This window comes from Epithele typhae (genome assembly GCF_022376455.1).
Source record: "Epithele typhae strain CBS 203.58 chromosome Unknown BXZ73scaffold_85, whole genome shotgun sequence".
NCBI lineage: Eukaryota > Fungi > Basidiomycota > Agaricomycetes > Polyporales > Epitheliaceae > Epithele > Epithele typhae.
The window spans coordinates 24,469-41,421 of record NW_025954276.1 but is presented as its reverse complement, the minus strand read 5'-3'; the positions used below and the strand labels follow the sequence as shown (position 1 = coordinate 41,421).

The 16,953-nt window shown below is 59.0% G+C and overlaps 9 protein-coding genes across 9 annotated transcripts; 3 read left to right on the top strand and 6 right to left on the bottom strand.

Annotated features, from left to right (window-relative positions):
* Positions 1-67: 67 nt before the first annotated feature.
* On the bottom strand, positions 68-1,445 carry BXZ73DRAFT_81603 (uncharacterized protein; the record flags this gene model as incomplete). The annotated part of the gene is made up of 5 exons (XM_048023532.1): positions 68-362; positions 398-958; positions 1,018-1,089; positions 1,156-1,283; positions 1,377-1,445. 5 exons carry the CDS (start codon positions 1,443-1,445, stop codon positions 68-70), a joined length of 1,125 nt encoding a protein of 374 aa, XP_047872635.1.
* Positions 1,446-2,573: 1,128 nt separating this feature from the next.
* On the bottom strand, positions 2,574-2,930 carry BXZ73DRAFT_19005 (uncharacterized protein; the record flags this gene model as incomplete). Its single annotated transcript, XM_048017573.1, has 1 exon — positions 2,574-2,930. A coding segment is annotated over one exon (357 nt), but the record flags the coding sequence as incomplete, so codon positions are not given.
* Positions 2,931-3,992: 1,062 nt separating this feature from the next.
* Positions 3,993-4,502, top strand: BXZ73DRAFT_106526 (thioredoxin; the record flags this gene model as incomplete). Its single annotated transcript, XM_048016642.1, has 4 exons — positions 3,993-4,040; positions 4,101-4,271; positions 4,339-4,413; positions 4,473-4,502. 4 exons carry the CDS (start codon positions 3,993-3,995, stop codon positions 4,500-4,502), a joined length of 324 nt encoding a protein of 107 aa, XP_047872633.1.
* A 1,034-nt stretch (positions 4,503-5,536) lies between these two features.
* Positions 5,537-6,427, bottom strand: BXZ73DRAFT_106525 (mannitol-1-phosphate 5-dehydrogenase; the record flags this gene model as incomplete). The annotated part of the gene is made up of 3 exons (XM_048016641.1): positions 5,537-5,549; positions 5,737-6,281; positions 6,374-6,427. The coding sequence occupies 3 exons, from the start codon at positions 6,425-6,427 to the stop codon at positions 5,537-5,539; spliced, it is 612 nt and encodes a 203-aa protein (XP_047872632.1).
* Positions 6,428-8,222: 1,795 nt separating this feature from the next.
* BXZ73DRAFT_25804 (uncharacterized protein) lies at positions 8,223-8,504 on the bottom strand (the record flags this gene model as incomplete). The annotated part of the gene is made up of 1 exon (XM_048017718.1): positions 8,223-8,504. A coding segment is annotated over one exon (282 nt), but the record flags the coding sequence as incomplete, so codon positions are not given.
* A 41-nt stretch (positions 8,505-8,545) lies between these two features.
* On the bottom strand, positions 8,546-10,617 carry BXZ73DRAFT_81600 (uncharacterized protein; the record flags this gene model as incomplete). The annotated part of the gene is made up of 5 exons (XM_048023531.1): positions 8,546-9,018; positions 9,068-9,115; positions 9,170-9,229; positions 9,282-10,165; positions 10,214-10,617. The coding sequence occupies 5 exons, from the start codon at positions 10,615-10,617 to the stop codon at positions 8,546-8,548; spliced, it is 1,869 nt and encodes a 622-aa protein (XP_047872630.1).
* Positions 10,618-11,038: 421 nt separating this feature from the next.
* BXZ73DRAFT_19511 (uncharacterized protein) lies at positions 11,039-11,665 on the top strand (the record flags this gene model as incomplete). The annotated part of the gene is made up of 1 exon (XM_048017584.1): positions 11,039-11,665. A coding segment is annotated over one exon (627 nt), but the record flags the coding sequence as incomplete, so codon positions are not given.
* Positions 11,666-12,280: 615 nt separating this feature from the next.
* Positions 12,281-13,768, bottom strand: BXZ73DRAFT_106522 (uncharacterized protein; the record flags this gene model as incomplete). Its single annotated transcript, XM_048016640.1, has 6 exons — positions 12,281-12,367; positions 12,784-12,840; positions 12,895-12,936; positions 12,987-13,389; positions 13,472-13,590; positions 13,649-13,768. 6 exons carry the CDS (start codon positions 13,766-13,768, stop codon positions 12,281-12,283), a joined length of 828 nt encoding a protein of 275 aa, XP_047872628.1.
* A 304-nt stretch (positions 13,769-14,072) lies between these two features.
* BXZ73DRAFT_54801 (uncharacterized protein) lies at positions 14,073-16,913 on the top strand (the record flags this gene model as incomplete). The annotated part of the gene is made up of 4 exons (XM_048021225.1): positions 14,073-14,324; positions 14,382-15,024; positions 15,077-15,134; positions 15,293-16,913. The coding sequence occupies 4 exons, from the start codon at positions 14,073-14,075 to the stop codon at positions 16,911-16,913; spliced, it is 2,574 nt and encodes an 857-aa protein (XP_047872627.1).
* Positions 16,914-16,953: the final 40 nt, after the last annotated feature.

The following is a 16,953-nucleotide window of genomic DNA, read 5'->3' as shown; positions in this document are numbered from 1 at the left end:
CGATACTCGAGCGAATCGTGGGCCGTGGCGCATACATCACGCGAGCACACTCGCCATCCCAGACCGCTCACAGGACCTTCATCGCACCCCACTCTAGCACCCTGAACGCGCCCCCGTCAGTCGCCTCATGCGGCACATCGACCACCTCCGCCCAGTCTATGCCCCCGTCCATCGCGCCCCTGCGCGCGTCCACCTCCGCCTCCGGGACGCCGCGGAAGAGCATGAACACGCGCGTGACGACGTCCGGCGCGGGCTCCGAGACGCGCAGCTCCGCCGCGCGGTCGTACGCCGCCCGCGGGAGGAAGCGCAGCGCGACGAACGGCGCCTTCGAGAGCCGCGGGAGCAGGTGGGTGACGAAGACGCTGCGCGCGGCGGCGTGAGCGTGCGGTCGAGGTACGGGAGGAGCCCGGCGAAGGGGAGGCAGACCGCGTTGGTCCGGTCGAGCGTGGGCGCGGCGGGGTCGAAGTGCCCGACGAAGGCGCGCCGCGGGTGAGGGGGCGGGGAGGAGGGGACGCCGTGGCGCGGCTCGGCCTCCCAGAAGAGGTAGGGGAGCTCGAGGCCGGAGGAGAGCTCGACGAGGGTGCCGTCGTGGCGGGCGGAGACGGACCAGGCGACGCGTTCTTTCCCGGAGTCGGCGATCAGCTTGGTGTCGGCGAGGGGATAACTTTGGGAAAAGCGCCATTGGGGGACGAGGAGAACGGAGACGTCGACGACTGGTATGGGGTTTAGATATGGGGGTAAGAGGTAAATGACAGGCTGTGCGCCCTTTTGAGGGAGGGTCAAATCAAGGGTGGAGTCTTTTCGCATGCCATAGAACGACAGTGGATGTCTGTCTTCGAGCCGTTGGCCGCAATATGTCAGCCTCATGCCATCGCATGAAATGCCTTCTTTCATAAGGCGCCTCTCCACGTCGGCAAGAGTTGAAACGTTGCGGATTGTGAAAGTTTTCCCTTTTAACCTGTCCATGTATCAGCCATGCGCACAGTAGTGGCCTTCCAATGACTAAAAGGAACGTACCCATGCACGAAAAGCTTGCTTACACAACTCTGTTCGGACGATGCACGTTCATCCAGATCTGGAATTGGACTACTGTGTTGATGGATGGAGATATTCATGGATCATGGGCAACTGAAGATCACTTGACAGATTACTCACGGAGGTCCATCGGATTCGCGCTCGAGCTTCTCAAGTAGGACAACCTCCCCGAGAGGCAAGAGACTCATGATGTCGTCGGATAATTCCATCCGGACGCCGTTGATGTTGCCAGATAGCGCGTACGACTCCTGTGGAGGTGCTTCTTTGCCTTCGCAATGACGGACTGGTGTTTCGTCTGGAATGAAACAGCCGACGTAAGATCGTGAAGGAAAACTGCGTACCTCGACGTCGTCGCGGCGGAACCCCACTGCGCGAGAGCCCCATTGAACTCGAATCAAATGTTCGGCCATGGAGGTTGGGGTTTGGGACGAGGTAGAATCTCGGGGTGGCCCGATTTGCCGGACCTGGGGAGCAGGTCGACGGGAGTGCGGCACGACGGGAGGATCGAAGAGAGCGAGCCGTCGTCCGGAGCCCCGGGACTGGGGATTTACAATTCATAGCTGTTTCCGAAATGATCGTCCGATCAACTCCAACGCTATGTATGCACGAGAGCAGGAACAAGCACGAATGCTCCGAAAATTGGAGAAATTCGGGAAATTCCCACCGCGCGTGCACGACCTGACGCGAGCGACGCAGAAATTTCGAAACAAATGATGGAAATTGGCGGACCCGGGCGAAAGCATGCCAGCGTCGCATCGTACACTACTGTTTCTATTGCCTGCTTCCTGCTCCAGCGCTGGCTTTGCAACCATGGACGACCCAGAGGACAACCAGCGCTATGTCACTAGCAGACCCGCGGCAGGCCTAGGCTCGTGGTTTGAAGCCCCCCGACAAGAGGAACAGCTTAAAGTCCATCGCTCGTGTTGTGTTACTGAGAGCGCTCACCTGGCACCACCACCGTGGCCTTCGTCGTCGCTCCTCGGTAGTTCATGTGGTCCCACTGGCGCCACTTGCATCGGCCTCTTGCTCCAGCCGAACCAACGCTTCATCTTCAAGAACGATCAGATAACCTGGCACCCAGTGCGGGTCCCATATGCTATGGGTCGCGTCGGGGTTGTAGTAAGTCCGCCGGAGACTGAGGTGCTGCTCACGGTCATCAAATCATCATCGACAATGACGCGCATTTTGAAGTTGACGAAAAATCGATAAGGAGCGGTATGAGGACATGTGCGAGAGAACTTGCAAAGGAGCGAAGGACAAGTGATGGTGGGTCGTTCAGGTTCAAGAGAGCGCCGACGCCCAAGTCGGAGCTGGTCGCCACGGGCGCTCGAGGAGCACAGGTGACAGCGGCGAACATCTAACTTCAAGTACTCCTCTTTCCCCCCACACACCTATCTTCTCGCACAACCGGGCTTTAGCGTCTTGTATAGCCGAACATTGGGATGGATATACTCCCCCTGAGTGCTGGCTCCACTTGCCGCGCCGCGAACACCTTCTCCGCAGGACTCGTGGTCGTGACTCGACGGTCCTGTCATGGTAGGCTCGTGATTGAGTACAACGCGGCAACAGAACCGCGCCATCCTCGTTTTAGAGTGTCCGTGTGCCTCGAGCGCAGCTTTCGCAGTGTACTTAGGTGAGTCAAACAGTCGCAGTCTCAGAAAGTGCTTCCCCGCGTATGCGCTCTGCTCGCGGTACTGCTTTGCCCCATCGGACTTCAGTTGGACCGCGGGAAGGTGCTTCGCGTGCACGAGCGAGCGATCGTTCGCTACTGTAGGAAGGTCGGCCATCGCTTTCGCGTCTTCGTCCACTCGATGCTCAGTGTGATGGGCACCAGTGGAAGACGACACGTCTCCGTTCGTCCATCCCCGGACACCCTGGCACGCAACCACGGGCACGAAAGCAGCTGGACGATTGAGCCTCGCGCCACCATCTATGGCAGCGCAGCTTTGGATACAGGGCTCCATCCGTGAACGACCGCGGCGCGATTGTCCGAGTCCACCATCGCTTCTTCGGGACGTGCACGGCTTCAGCTGACCCTCGACCCAGGCGTCAAGCTCATCCGAGTGTTTCTTCGGGTGTTCAAGGCTCTACTGGAGTGGCTCGTTGAACTGGTCCACCACCCCCACGGCGCCGGTACGCGCCTCGGCGTGGAGCGGGGCTCACTGATCCTTGGTGCAGGTTGTTCTCATGACGTCCACCAGGCCGGGAGGTGAGTCCCCGACTGCTAACTCTGGAGAGAGCTGATTGTGGCAGGGCGCTCCCGGCGCGGAGCCCCTTTCTGCCCGCTAGTTTCTCCACATCATGCATCAATTCCTGCAGGTTGTGAGGACTTCCATTCCGCCGACCGTTGGCGACAGGTGCGCAGCGCTGTATTCCATGTGCCCCTTGATCCCTGACAGCCGTACGTCATCAGAGAGAGAACGTGCTCTGCCTCGTGGATAGTCCCCACATCCAGTTTCGCGGAGGACTGGGCCGTGCTCGCTGTGCGCGCGCCGGACACGCGATCAAAGGGGCTCCACAGGGGCTCCCAGTGGACTTCGCGCATCTCGTCGTGACCACGCAAGGCAGGCCTTCGTCGATTTTTTTCTAGCAGATCGTCTCGTCGTCTGCCGTCGACGATCTCGGGTCTGTCCGCCTAGACCGGACACCCTGGCCACGCAGGGTGGCCTCGGTACACAGGGACGACGGAGATGCAGCACAGGAGCAGCGGCCACGTCGCGAGCAAGAAGCCGCCGCCGCCGAGCGGCAGTGTCAAGACATGCGCCCCCCGGCTCTTGCGGCGGTCGACGCGTGCACTGGACGTAAGGCCAGTCCTGCGGCCGATCAGGGATCCGGAGAGGAACGCAATCCCCTCTGCTGCTCGCCGTCCAATAAAGCCGGACGGCCCCGCTTGAAGGCCGCACCATCTCCTCCATACACACCACCTACACCTTCCTATCCCCCTATTACATCCGACTATGACCATGGTTCAAGCCGTAAAGGACCTTCAAGAGTTCAAGGACATCGTAAGCGGCTTCCCCAGCTGATCTCGGCCACGTACTCGAGGCTGATCAGGTCACACGCAGATCAACGGCGACACCGTTGCTATTTTCGACTTCTGGGCGACCTGGTGCGGCCCGTGCAGGAACATCTCGCCCATTTTCGAGAAGCTCGCCAGCCAGGATGGGGGCGCCAAGTTCTACAAGGTCAACATCGACGAGGCGGCGGATGTCGCGGAGGAGGTCGGCATCCGTGCGGTGCGTGTTTTCTCTTCCTTACGCTGCGTCTCCGGTGCCCCTCATGACGCGCGTCGCCGATGATCAGTTGCCCACCTTCATCGCCTTCAAGAGCGGCCAGAAGATCAAGGAGGTTGTCGGCGCGAACGCCAGCGACCTTGCGGTGCGTGTAATCTAAACGCGAGAGTGGAGCGCATGGTACTGACAGGCATTCTCGTGCAGGCTATGATCGAGAGCAGCGTGGCGGCATGAAACGGTACATAGAGCAGGACAAGTGTCGTCATGGATCTTGTACTTGGCCACCCCTGCTGAATCTCGCCGGAAATCAGTCAGACGTATGATTGAGTGGGGACTGCTGTGACTTGCATATCCTCGCGTGCTCTTCGCCGAATCCGTGCGGTTGAATTCGATATTCAAGACTTGTGTAGCGTGCGGTAGACCTGCCACTCGCTCGCGACGACAAGACCGAGGGGTGGAAATTTCTTGTAATGAATTCCCGTTTGTGCGACAAGAAAACTGAGGGGTTCGAAGGGTGGCTGAATACAGCAGCGCTCAGACGAGGAAAACAGCACTTGGACGCGCTGCGGTAGACGCCAATACTAGATTGACCTCCATGCAAGATAAGATAACGTCCCAGAACGTCCCGGACTGGTGCGCGAACGAGCCTTGACTCTGAGTTCAACCCATCCTCTTTCCATTCACAACGTGACATTCCTCCCTCTACAATCACTGCGATAATACCAGTCTCAATGGAACCAGCTCCCGCTCCGTTTCCTGAACTTGTGTCGCGGATCATCATCATCATCTCAACTCTGCTACACCACGCCGTCCGTGCCGTCACCAGGTCCCCTCGGCTCAAAGAGGCTCAAATTTATCTCATCGACGTATGGAATGCTCTTGCGTTCCTCCTAGGCAGCGTTGGAGCAGAAGACCGGGTCGCTCACAAGGAGGTGGTGGCTGTCTCGGGAACCGTGGAAGCGGGGGCCATAACTGTGTTCATATCGCGGAACACCGACTCTAGACTCGCAAACCAGTCGGTCGGGATTCTCCTCACCTTTCTCCCGATCGGGGGGATATCTATGTGGCGTGATGGGAACAGCGGAGTTCGAAAGGCAAGGAGAATCCCATACCGACTGGTCAAACTGGTCGCCCGTTTGGCAGGACCGCTCAAAAAGGAAGTCGTACCTGAAGGACTTAGAAAAATCGCGCTTTCAGCACTCTGCAGACATCTGGGCGCGCGGGCGCCTCCCCGTAACTCACCCGCGCGCCATGTCCGCACGCTCTGGTTACTCCTGCGCGCTGCACTGGCATTCACAATCTGTGTAGGTGAGTTGATGCACATGTATATAGGGTGCTAATAGTGCTCCTCAATGTTCACAGACTGTGACGGAAGGCTCTTCCTTGTCGGCAAACGTGACGTCTCTTGCTGCAGCAACGGCGATGACAGTAGATCCACGCTCCCCATTGCTGTCGTTCAAGTACGCACCATCGTCGTGGGTGTTGCGTGAGAACGCGCTTGCGCTGCAGCTCTTCGTACACACCCACGATCTCCCGGTGCTCATCCGATCCTACCTCGTACTCCGTCACCTCCGCGACGACCTCCAAAGCCCCACTGTCCTTCAGGCGCCGCTGCAGCTCCTTGCTCTGCTCGTCCTCCGGCACGTCGTACAGGAACGCAGCCGCGATCCCCGTCGCGAGGTTCTCCGTCGGGTGCCCGTGCCCACGCGCCATCTCGTACGGGCCCAAGAGCCTGTCCGCGCGCGCGAGCTTCCCGAGCGGCTCGCGCCCGACATGCGCAACTTCGTCATCCCGCACGGGCGCGTTGGCGAAGCGGCCGAAGACACGCTCGACGTACGTGCGGTGCTCGCGCGGGTCGAACCTGTGCTTGCGGAAGAGCGCCGCGCCGGCCTCGCGCTCGAGCGCGCCCCGCACGGGCGCGTCCGCGTCCGCGACGGCGGTGTCGATCGTCGCGAGGAGCTTGAGCGCGCCGAGGTGGGCGGCGAGCGCGTGCCCGCGGTTGGGCGTGAAGAGCTGTGCGCAGGACGCACACAAGTCGTCGCGCGGACCTCAGTGGCTCTCATTGACGTGACCAAGAGGCCGCACCCCACTCAAGATCAGCATACCCGCAGACTGCGATGACTTTCCTCGGCGGCACCTCGCCATCCTGTCATCCCCATGGCTGGACATCCCCATGGTGCTTATACCCTCAGCCCTCCCGGCGGACACCCGCTCGAATCCAACACTCCACACACACCATGTACCATAGCAATGATTTCACTACGATGTACATTGACTGTCCCGAGATTTTCATGCTCAATCCCCACCCGATTCTGCACCCCTTGCCTCCTCCACCCCTTCAAGCAGCCGTCACCAGCGCGTTAGCACCCGGCTCTGACATCGAAAACGGTGATGCAGACCCGCAATAATGGTCTCGTACTGCGCGCGACACACGATCTGGATGCGCGCGCTTCTCGCGGCGCTGTATCTGAAGCAGGAGGACGCGACGGACCTCAATGCGGACAATCTCTCGGCCATCGCGCTCTCCAAGAACAACGTGCATCACGCGCGTACCAAGCATATCGACATCCGGCATCACTTTATTCGCGAATGCGTAGAAGCCGGTACTATCAAACTGAAGCACGTACCTACGGAGGACAATGTCGCGGACATGTTCACGAAGCCGCTTCCACGCGATCGCTTCCACATGCTGCGGCGGCAACTCGGGATCCTCTCAGACGCCGAGTTGAGGGGGAGTGTTGAAGATACGCGCGGAAGCGCCAGCTACGATTAGATTAGATTACGCTATGCGTTCGGATGATACCTTTGTGGTTCCTTATCTCTTAGTTCAGTCTATCACGCCTTACGATACTCTTAGATCTTTGTTCTTGTCATGTACTATTTACAGCGCGCGCGCATACAGCGCTAATCAAGCTTCGTATTCCCTCCCCCGTACCTGCGTGAACTTCTACAACCATCAACAGAGGAACATTGGACTTTGAAACCCACATTCAAGACGTTCTCCACGTCATCCGGTACTTTTCCGCCCCCCCGGAAGATCGCAAAGTGGCGTTGAGCAACCAATGTCTCTTCACCTTCATCGTCGGACGTTCGTACTCCAAGATCCTTTCTCGCATTGAAAACGGCGACAGGCTGTGGATGGCCAAGAGCGCGGACGCGAAGAGCGAAGGCGAGGAGTTTGCACAGGGCGGGGACGGCGCGCAGATGGAGATGGACAAAAAGGGCACGCCGAAGAAGGACAAGTCGAAGAAGGGCAAGCAGGTTGAACGAGCCCAACCGGTTCAGGAGGGCGACACGAGCAAGCAGGGCACGCAGAGCAAGTCACGCAAGGCCCCCGAGCGTCTCGCTGACCGCGCTCCTCAGCCACTGGGGCCGACGCCCTCTACACGCAGCGCGTCCGCGCTCACGCCGCCGACCATCATCGGCCCGTAGAGCGCGATGCGGACATGGTCAGAGTGTACCCCGACGACTACGAGGCGGAGGAGATCCGGTCGTGCGCCCAAAGCTCATCGTATGCTGCACGTCGAGGAGTGGGAGGTGCTCGACGAACGTGCGCTGTGGAACGGGAACCGGAAGGAGCGCAGGCGGAGGACGTATACTGCCACGCGAGCCGTGGTTCACGGACCAGGTGCTCCAGTGGCGCACGATGCTCGCGGGCACGGTGATCGTGCTTGACGCCGCGGTCGGAGTTTACGGACTGAGCGTAGAGGGTCCGGAGAGAAATGGGCATCCACAGCACTTGATCGAGAGGAAGATGGGGCGCGTTCGTGGGGCAGGGAGGGTGTTGGATGGACTAATCCTGGCGCACGACTCGCCGTTGGCTGGTCCCATCCCATTGTGTCACTACTGTACTTTAAAAAAAGAACTGTAAAGCGGCTGTGGAGTCTTTGTACTGTCGAGGGGGCCACAGACGTCCTCCCACGTGTCCCGGAGGTCCTCAAAGCTTTTACTTGCAAGTTCGATGGTGGCTTTCAGAGGCGTCGTTTGATTAGATGGAATGCCTCGCGCGGCGGCTTCTAGAACCCTCTTCAGTGCATCCATCAGGCGCTTCGCCATCTTTGTCAACACATCTTCTGGGAGACCCGGCGGAGGGCACCACGGGAAGACCGTGGAATGTGTGCCAGGGAGTACGATTTTGACAGGCGCCGTCGAAGGAGAGGACGAACTCTGCTCAGCGATCACCTCCGCCAGAAGAGAACAGCAGAAGCAGCTCTTCTTGGTGACGCCGATCGTGATTTCGTCGTGCTGGATGGGAGAGATGTGTCAACGATCGACCGCTAACGAGCACTGTCGCTTACTGTTAACACGGAATGTATTAGGTCATGCGCCTTCTGTGACAGTTCTCCTCCATGCACCAACAGGGCGTAGGCCATAAGCAGGGCCTCCGCATGCACTTTCGCTCTAGCAGACCCATCCTTCCAAAGCTGCTCCAGTGTAAACGGGAAGTCCCCAGGACTCGTATGATGATCGGGAAGGCGAGCCTGGCGAGTAGCGAATGACTTCTTCCACAACTCTTCGAGCTCGCCGAGAAGGTCAGGGTGCTGGGGCAACTCAAACTTCAAAGGGACGTTCTTCACGTACACCGCGTTCACCTCGACTGGGTCTTTCATGGTCTGCGACTCCTTCTGTTTGGCAAATCCAAACATGATTTCCGTGATGGTGAGGGGGATAATAAGGGTCTTCAGATGACGAATGAATTGGTCCCCCGGTGACTCGTCGGGGTCGGCAAATACCTCTACGACTAAACCGACTATCGTCAGCTCGGGAGTCGGTGAACATACATCATGAAAAGCACATACACTCGTCGTCAGTGGCCGCAGATCCTATCCCGACAGCGTCGGCTACATCTGAGGGATCGTCAGTAAATTGCAGGGCAAACTGAATACGCCGAAGATACGTACTCTGCCGTGTGGCTCCCGTGCTGTTTGTTGTGTCTTCAGTGACACGATTCATCATGATCTCTGGAAGCAGATCAGACAAGTCCATCCACGAAACCACGGTCTAGGCACTTACCTTCCACCTCGCATTTTTGTCGCCTAACCTTGAAGGCGTGCTCGCGCATGGCACGGAGGACGGTAACAACTTCGGGACTGAGGAGGGCCTCGACGACGTAGCGGCAAGCGAGGACCTGGCCCAAGACGTGCATTGCATTGAACAAGGACTTGTACTTGTCCGACAGGGCGAAGCCAGAGAGCGACCTGTCCTTGTGCAGGTCGTTCAGAATTCCCCTCATGTGTCCCACGGAGTCCATCACCACCTTCGCCCACTGGCTCGCGTTCTCGTTCGTAACCGAGTATGTGAGTTCCGAGCCCGACGGGTTGGAGTCAGTTGGTGTGAGACCCGCTTTCTCCAGGTCGGGCTTCATGTTGCTGGGGAACGAGAAGCTTCTCCCGGGAGGGATGCACGTTGGCGGGGTGGAACAGAGGATGTGGTAGACGTGGGTCGTGGGGTGGTTCGTATTGAGGTCGGCCGGCTCAGCCTGTTCACCCTTAGCCTGTTCAGCCAGCTTGCCCTTCCCCTTCGGCGCGTCTTTGCGTAACTTGCTCTGCGTGCCCTGCTTGCTCGTGTCGCCCTCCTGAACCGGTTGGGCTCGTTCAACCTGCTTGCCCTTCTTCGACTTGTCCTTCTTCGGCGTGCCCTTTTTGTCCATCTCCATCTGCGCGCCGTCCCCGCCCTGTGCAAACTCCTCGCCTTCGCTCTTCGCGTCCGCGCTCTTGGCCATCCACAGCCTGTCGCCGTTTTCAATGCGAGAAAGGATCTTGGAGTACGAACGTCCGACGATGAAGGTGAAGAGACATTGGTTGCTCAACGCCACTTTGCGATCTTCCGGGGGGGCGGAAAAGTACCGGATGACGTGGAGAACGTCTTGAATGTGGGTTTCAAAGTCCAAATCTCCTCTGTTGATGGTATTAAGCGAATGGACTGGAGAGGTGAATGAAACGCACCTCTGGATCGAAACGAATGACCGGCTTAGAATGTCCCAGCCTGGTTTAGTGTCACGAGAACTAAACACTCGCGGCGAGACGGCATCTTCGCGCGAGTCGGTGTTCCGCGATACGAGGAACGTGTTGATGACTCCTTGTGCCATATTTCCTGTGACAGCCACCACCTTGTGAGCGACCCGGTCATTGGTGTCTCCAGGGCCTAGGAGGAACGCGAGAGCATTCCATACGTCGAGGAGACGAATTTGATCTTCGCTGAGTCGGGGGGAGCTGGCGGTGGAGGAGGAGAAGGAGGAGATTGGTGAAGGGCTGGCGGTGGCGGCAGGGACGGTGGCGTGATGCAGCAGCGTCGAGATGATAATGATCCGCGACACAAGTTCAGGAAACGGAGGGGCAGCCGATTCCATCGAGACCAGAGGGGAAAGTACCAGGTATCAGAGCAGGAGTAAGAGGATTGAGAGAGGAGCGAGCGAGGGGGATGGCCCCGGACAGAGAGAGGGCAGTCGGAGGGAGTTTCGCACGCCGAGGATTACGCTCGCTTCCCGCCAGTGACTGCCGGCGCTGACTCGCGGCGCTCCCAGAACCCTGGGCGTGCCATTAGCTTACCCGATAGGGGAGCGAACACTACAGTCGGAGGACTCACCTCTCGTCCTGCCTTGAGCACCCGAGGAAAGGCTCAGATGGACTTGAAGCCTGGCCGCGCCTCGAAGAAGCAATGGCGGACAAATGCGCTGTGGTTGCCTTCATGGATGGAGCGTATACCCAAAGCCACGCTGCCATAGTGGCGCGGCGTTTCGAGCGTATCGGTCGGGCAAGCTTCTCCTACGGCGTGGCATTGCGTGCGGAGAGACGACGTCGTACGACGCCGAGATGATGGCGCAGGAAATGGGACTGGGCTTCGCGACAAAGCAGCTCTGTGAAGCCATTCACGTGGTCGCAGATAATGAGTCAATGCTACGAACCATCTTGGACACCGGCATGCACACCCAACGGCCCGTGTCCGTGATTGCGTGCCGGAAGGTCCGAGAATGTATGGAGAAGGAAGAACGAAGACGCATTGTCTCCCATTGGTGCCCGTCGCATGTGGGCATCGAGTGGAACGAACGGGTGGTCGAAGACGCGAAGGCGGCGGCGGACCTACCTACGGTAGTGAACGAACGCCCGCTCGCGAAGTGCCTCCTCGTGGAAGTCCGATTGGAAAGGAAGAAACAGTGCCGCGAGAACAGGGCATACGCGGGGAAACACTTCCTTGGATTGCGGGTGTTCGACTCACCTAAATACACCACGAGCGCGGCGCTCGAGGCACACGGACACTCGACAACCAGAATGGCGCGGTTCTGTCGTGCCGTACTCAACCACGCGCCCATAGTAGGGTCACTCGGGAAGCGATTCCTCCCGAACGAGCCTACGGAGTGCCCGACTTGCCACGTCTTGCAAAGTCGGGCGCACATCCTCTTGGAGCGGCCGGAGGTAGTGGCGCTGCGGGGGTGAGATCGAGTTTCTTGCAGCGGCTAACCAGGACTTGAACGGATTCCTGGACAAAAACGGGAGCGCGTTCACATTCGCGGACGCCCCACAGTGAGACACAACCACAGGAGCAACAAAACCGAGACAGACCTACCACGCGGCGCGATGGAGAGCCCTTAATGCGGCAACCGAGCAGCAGTGAATCGCCGGGAACATCCGTTGCCACAGCCTCTCGGCAGGAGCGGATGCACCCGGCCGTGATACGCGCCTCGGCCGAGGACGCGTGGCGCGCATCGACGGATCCGGTCCAGCACGGCACGCCGAGCGACGACCAGCTGTTTTGCGATTGTTGCTCTGGAGCCTTTGCGCATTGCCTCCTTGACCTACAGACCTCCCACCTTGATACGATCGATACACTTTCCTTGCGCATGCGGTTATCCAAATCCTCAATAGCTACTCTCCGGGGGCCGTCTCCAAGCCACTCAGTACTACGAATCTGGCTGCATACAGCTTCCGCTGCATGTGAATCTACATCCCGATCGCAAAGGGGAATCAACCCTCGGTGTATGTCCAAATCGCACAGTATCTCATAAATGTCCATCATTACCGCGCTGAAACACGGTTTGCCGAGTATGAGAGTGAGAACGAAAAGCCGCCAAGCAGCTTCGTCTTCCTGATGAGCCCTGGCGGCTGGTAGGACGCGATCGTGGGGAATTTGGGTGCGGTGTGAATCTTGCTTCACTGGTAGCGCTAGCGTATGGAAAGAGGAGGAAACGTCCCCAGAGCGGAGCTGCTTGTCCGCGATGCGTTCGATTTTGGTCCCATCCCAAGAAGCACCATCTGTACACACGCATTGGCAATATTCAACGGGAGAAGCGCAGCGCAGCACGTACGGCGCGGGACGCGCTGTTCACTGGTGTTTATAGGTTGTGTTGAAGTCATCTTTGTTTCGCATACATCACATGAGATTGAGCCCACCCCACCTTCGTCCACAGAAATAGGAGGCCTGATCCTCATTATCCCAGCACGAATATAATCCGGAATGCCACCGTCCTTTGCGTGCAATTAATACAAAGAGAGTCCCACGCGAAGAGCACAGGACGCACCTTGAAGATGTCGTACAAGTCGCTGTCACATGCTATTGCAATCTCTGCGACAGACTTCTGAGAGAGGGCTGACATCAGTGGGTGTGAGAATGCATTGACGATTGCGCTGACCGCTAAAATATAATCGAGAGCATCACCAACGGGGTCGAAAGCCTGCGCTATGTCAGCCAGTTGCGGCATCTTGTGATAGATAGATTTCATACCACACCGTACACTTCATCGGCGTGATAGCCAAGATCGTTATTTTCTATGCTCAAGAATCCGGAAGCATGACTTCCGCCGACGTCGGTGACGGAGTCGCCCCGTGGTAGAACATGCGGCCCGTCTTGTGCTACTAAAGTCAGCACCGTTCCCTTACGGAATCGACACTTCATCTTGTAGAACTTCATGAAGAGCGGGTGGCCTGGTGCCCAGGAACGCTTCGGGTCCAACCCATCAGAGCGTGGCTCGGGGGTGAACCCCGGTGGCGGCGCGTCGCTTGTCGTGAGGGTCCAAGAGTCATCGACTGTACCACAGATCTCGGAGTCCGTCGTATGGTGGAGCGCAACAGTCTTTTCCTTGGACTTCTTGCCCTGGAATGCAGTGATGGTCCATTGAGTCGCCTTTCTGGTGCACGCGACGAACAGAAGATATTGGTCTCGCAAGCCGAGCTGGCAGTCGGCGTTGGCGAGCTCCAGCCAGCGGTCACCGGTCAATATTGGACAGCATCTCGGCTTTCATGAGCGCGGTGGCCTCGATCGTGTTTAGGACGCAGGGAAGTTGGAGGTGGAGGATCGCATCGAAGTCTGAGGTGCAGCGAATGAAGAACTGCGAACACGTTCAGCGAGGCATCGTGGGATCGGCAGATACGTTGTAAGGCACGTACCCAGGGTGCTGTTTCTCCTTCAAACTTCGAGTAGTCAGTTGGGCATGAGTACTGGAAGGGGACCCGTGTAAAAGCCGTAGTCTGCCTTGACACTGGGTCTCGAAAGAGCACAGAGCCCATTTTGATCGCCTGGGAGAACGGCGTTTTCGGATTCCAGATTGGAAGACCATACTTGAACGTGGAGACAAGCGGAAGTCAGAGTCAGAGAGAGGGTGTTCGACTTTGTGCGTTGTCGACACAAGCAGCCGGCTGCGGGCGGCCCGGCTTTCGAGTCTCGACTCTCGACTGCCCAAAGAGGAATGCAGACGCTGGCCGGTCCGTGCTCCAAGTTTGGCGCTCACTCCTCATCCTCGTCCTCAACCTCCTCCCTGCTAATTCCGCAATGCGACTTCCTCACTGCGACGACGACGAATACGAGCCTGCAATGCTCCCCACACCGCCCTCAACGCATTCATCGCGATCGAGCTCCCCTACGCCGGCTCCGGCTCCCCACGCAGAGTCAGCCGCGACCGACAACAACGCGTCGAAAAAGAAGAAGAAAAAGAAGTCAAAGAAGGGCGCAAAGGCGAAAGAGCCGTCTGCAGGCAAGGTGCATGGAACTGAGAGTTCTGACGATCGCCCACCCGTCCTCTGCATCAGTCGCAACAAGCATTGGCGATACATCAGTTCATACCATGTGCGTCTCCTCCGTCTTCTGCGCCAGCCAAACTCCTGGTAAGCGAGCGTACTCCAGGGTCCATGGCTCCAACTTCCGCTCGAGCTGCTCGAGTCTCTTCTCCTCCTCAATCTCGACCCTACTACGCTCTCTGCGGCAGATCAGAAGCTTCCTCCCCTCCCCTCCCTCCCCTCCCCGACGCACCCTCCACGCTCGAATGCCTCGCAAAAGCAGCGCGACCGCGGCTTTTCAGGCCTCGGCGACTACTCCCCGCCCGGGTCGCCATGCACGCAGTTCGCCTCGCTAGCACCCCCACCACTCCTACCTCCACCGTGTCCGGGCAAGGCAACGCCCCCACCCATCGACCCCGGCGTGTTCCGCTCGGTCACACACATACGGAGACTCATTGACGAAGCCTCTGAGCTCTCTGTGCGCGCGAGCTCGGGCATGTCTGCGGCGGCACTCGGCTCTCTTCATGGCGGCGGTGGAGGTATGGGCGGCGGCGCGTGGGGGGCGGGCGCGCCGTCGTATGGCCTAGGCTCGCTTGGAGATGCAGGCGGACGCAATGTCGCGATGTCGGCCATGCGCGTGCATCGACTACGAGCACTCGCGGTGCAGAAGCTAGCGGCAGCATACAAGGCGGACGAGATCGCGTCGAGCGTGATGGTGATGCAAGGCGGGAGTGTGTTTGACGACATCGCGGAGCGGGTGCTGAGAACAGGTGCGTCGCTTGGATCATTGCGCGCGGTGCTTGAGTCTCATGGAACTTATAGACCCAACCGATGTGGACGCGCGATATGTCCACTTCTTCCACGAAAAGATACCTTCCAGGTATGTGCTCACCTCTCATCGCGCCCATTGGGGTCTCGTCTAGGGACAGGTCTCCCGTTTTTCATGCTTGGAAACCCAAGAGACACGCTCGTACTTCCACCTTCTCCCATGGTCCATTGAATTTGCTTCACCCTCGTCTAATGACCGTTTTTCGCCAGGCAACTCGCCGAGTCCACGTCAACACACGTCCTGGACGAGTTGATAGCCGCAAACCCCACCCGCCTCGAGTTCCACCGAACGCGAGGCATCGTTCACTGTTTCCGCGACGAGTACGGCTCTGCTGTCAAGGATTTCACGCACGCTATCCGAGAAGCGCGGTCCATTCGGAAGGCTCGAACCGCGCATATGAACAGCAACCTCGGCGACAAGCAACGTGCCAAGGGGTCGAAGAAGAAAAAGAAGGGGAAGGCAGACGGAAGCAAGACCAATGGTCAGGTCTCACCGAATGGGACGAGCGCAAGCGCAGGGGTCCTAGAGGGGATCAGCGTCGAGGGGCCAGACGGCGAGCCCATCTTACTTCACCCGTCCGTGCTCCCCGACGCTCCCGAACCCATAGAGCCCCAATGTCTCTTTCTCCGCGCAGCGGCATACCTTCAGCACGCCGTGTTTCTTATCGAGGAAGCCATTTTAAAGCTCGAGAACATTCGCAAAGCACCTTCGATCGATGGAGCGGAGATGAGGCTCTGCTATATCGAGAACGGCAAATACGGCGGCGTGGAGATTAGCAACCCGGACGGCCCTCTCGGACGCCGCGACGGCCCGAAGCTCACGGCGTACCGCACCGCACTCACGGAACCCAGTTTCCGTGAGCAGATCACATCCCTGGTGAAGAAGAGCATGCGAGATCACCGCCAGTTCCTCACCCACTTCGACACGCTTGAAGGCGCCCTTGGGTACACAGACAGGGATATCGTCCAACGCATTGAATACGCCTTCCTCCTCTCCGAATTCCTTCGCCCGGGGAGCCAGAGTACGCCGCCACCCGTGCCAAACGCCCCACCAATGTTCACTACCTACCACCCGCTGCTCGTCGAGAGCCATTTCAGCATTCTCATCGGCTATCTCCTGCTCAGCGACTTCCCCGCGCTCCTCACCGCGTTCTCTCGCACCGCCGCCCTCGTCGACGGACTCGAAGGGTACCCGGTCTTCCTTCCTCCACGTTCAATGTCCCAGGCAGAGTTCATCGAGATACTCGAGCGCCTCGCCGGGGGCTGGCGCAACGGCATTCAGCCCCATTCCCGTGCGCGCGCCAGGGCTCGCGGCAACACGCTGGCAATCGAAGGCCCCGCCCCTCCGTCCCCTCTATCGTCCCAGTCCCCGTCAACGAGCCAGCTGGCGCCCCGGATGCCCACCCCGCCGACGCCCGACGAGACTGGCTGGGATGCAGAAGGGAGACCCGGCCCGTCGTTCTCCACGCACAGCCTCGCCGCTTCCTTAGGCGTGAACGGCTCCAGCTCGTCGTCTAAGGTCCCGCGGCCCTCCTCCTCCTCGCGACGCGATCCGTCTCCGGAAGAAAAGGGAGCGCGCCGAACCCCGCCGTCGCCTGGCGCGCAGGACCTGGCCGGCGTTCTCGATGCGGCGCGGGTGTTGCTCGCGCCGGTCGCAAAGCGGCAGCGCGAGAAGGCGGAGCAGGCCGAGAGGGAGCGGGCGGGCGCGAAAAGCAAGAGCAAGAAACCGCTCAACATCAACATTCCCTTGCACGGGCCCCGGGTGGAGATTGTGCTTGCGTGGATGGCGGCGGGGAGTTTGTACGAGCTCGACGGAGGCGCGCAGGCTTGATCTAGCCCTTCAGGGTGCGTCTGGTCAGGACCTTCTGTGT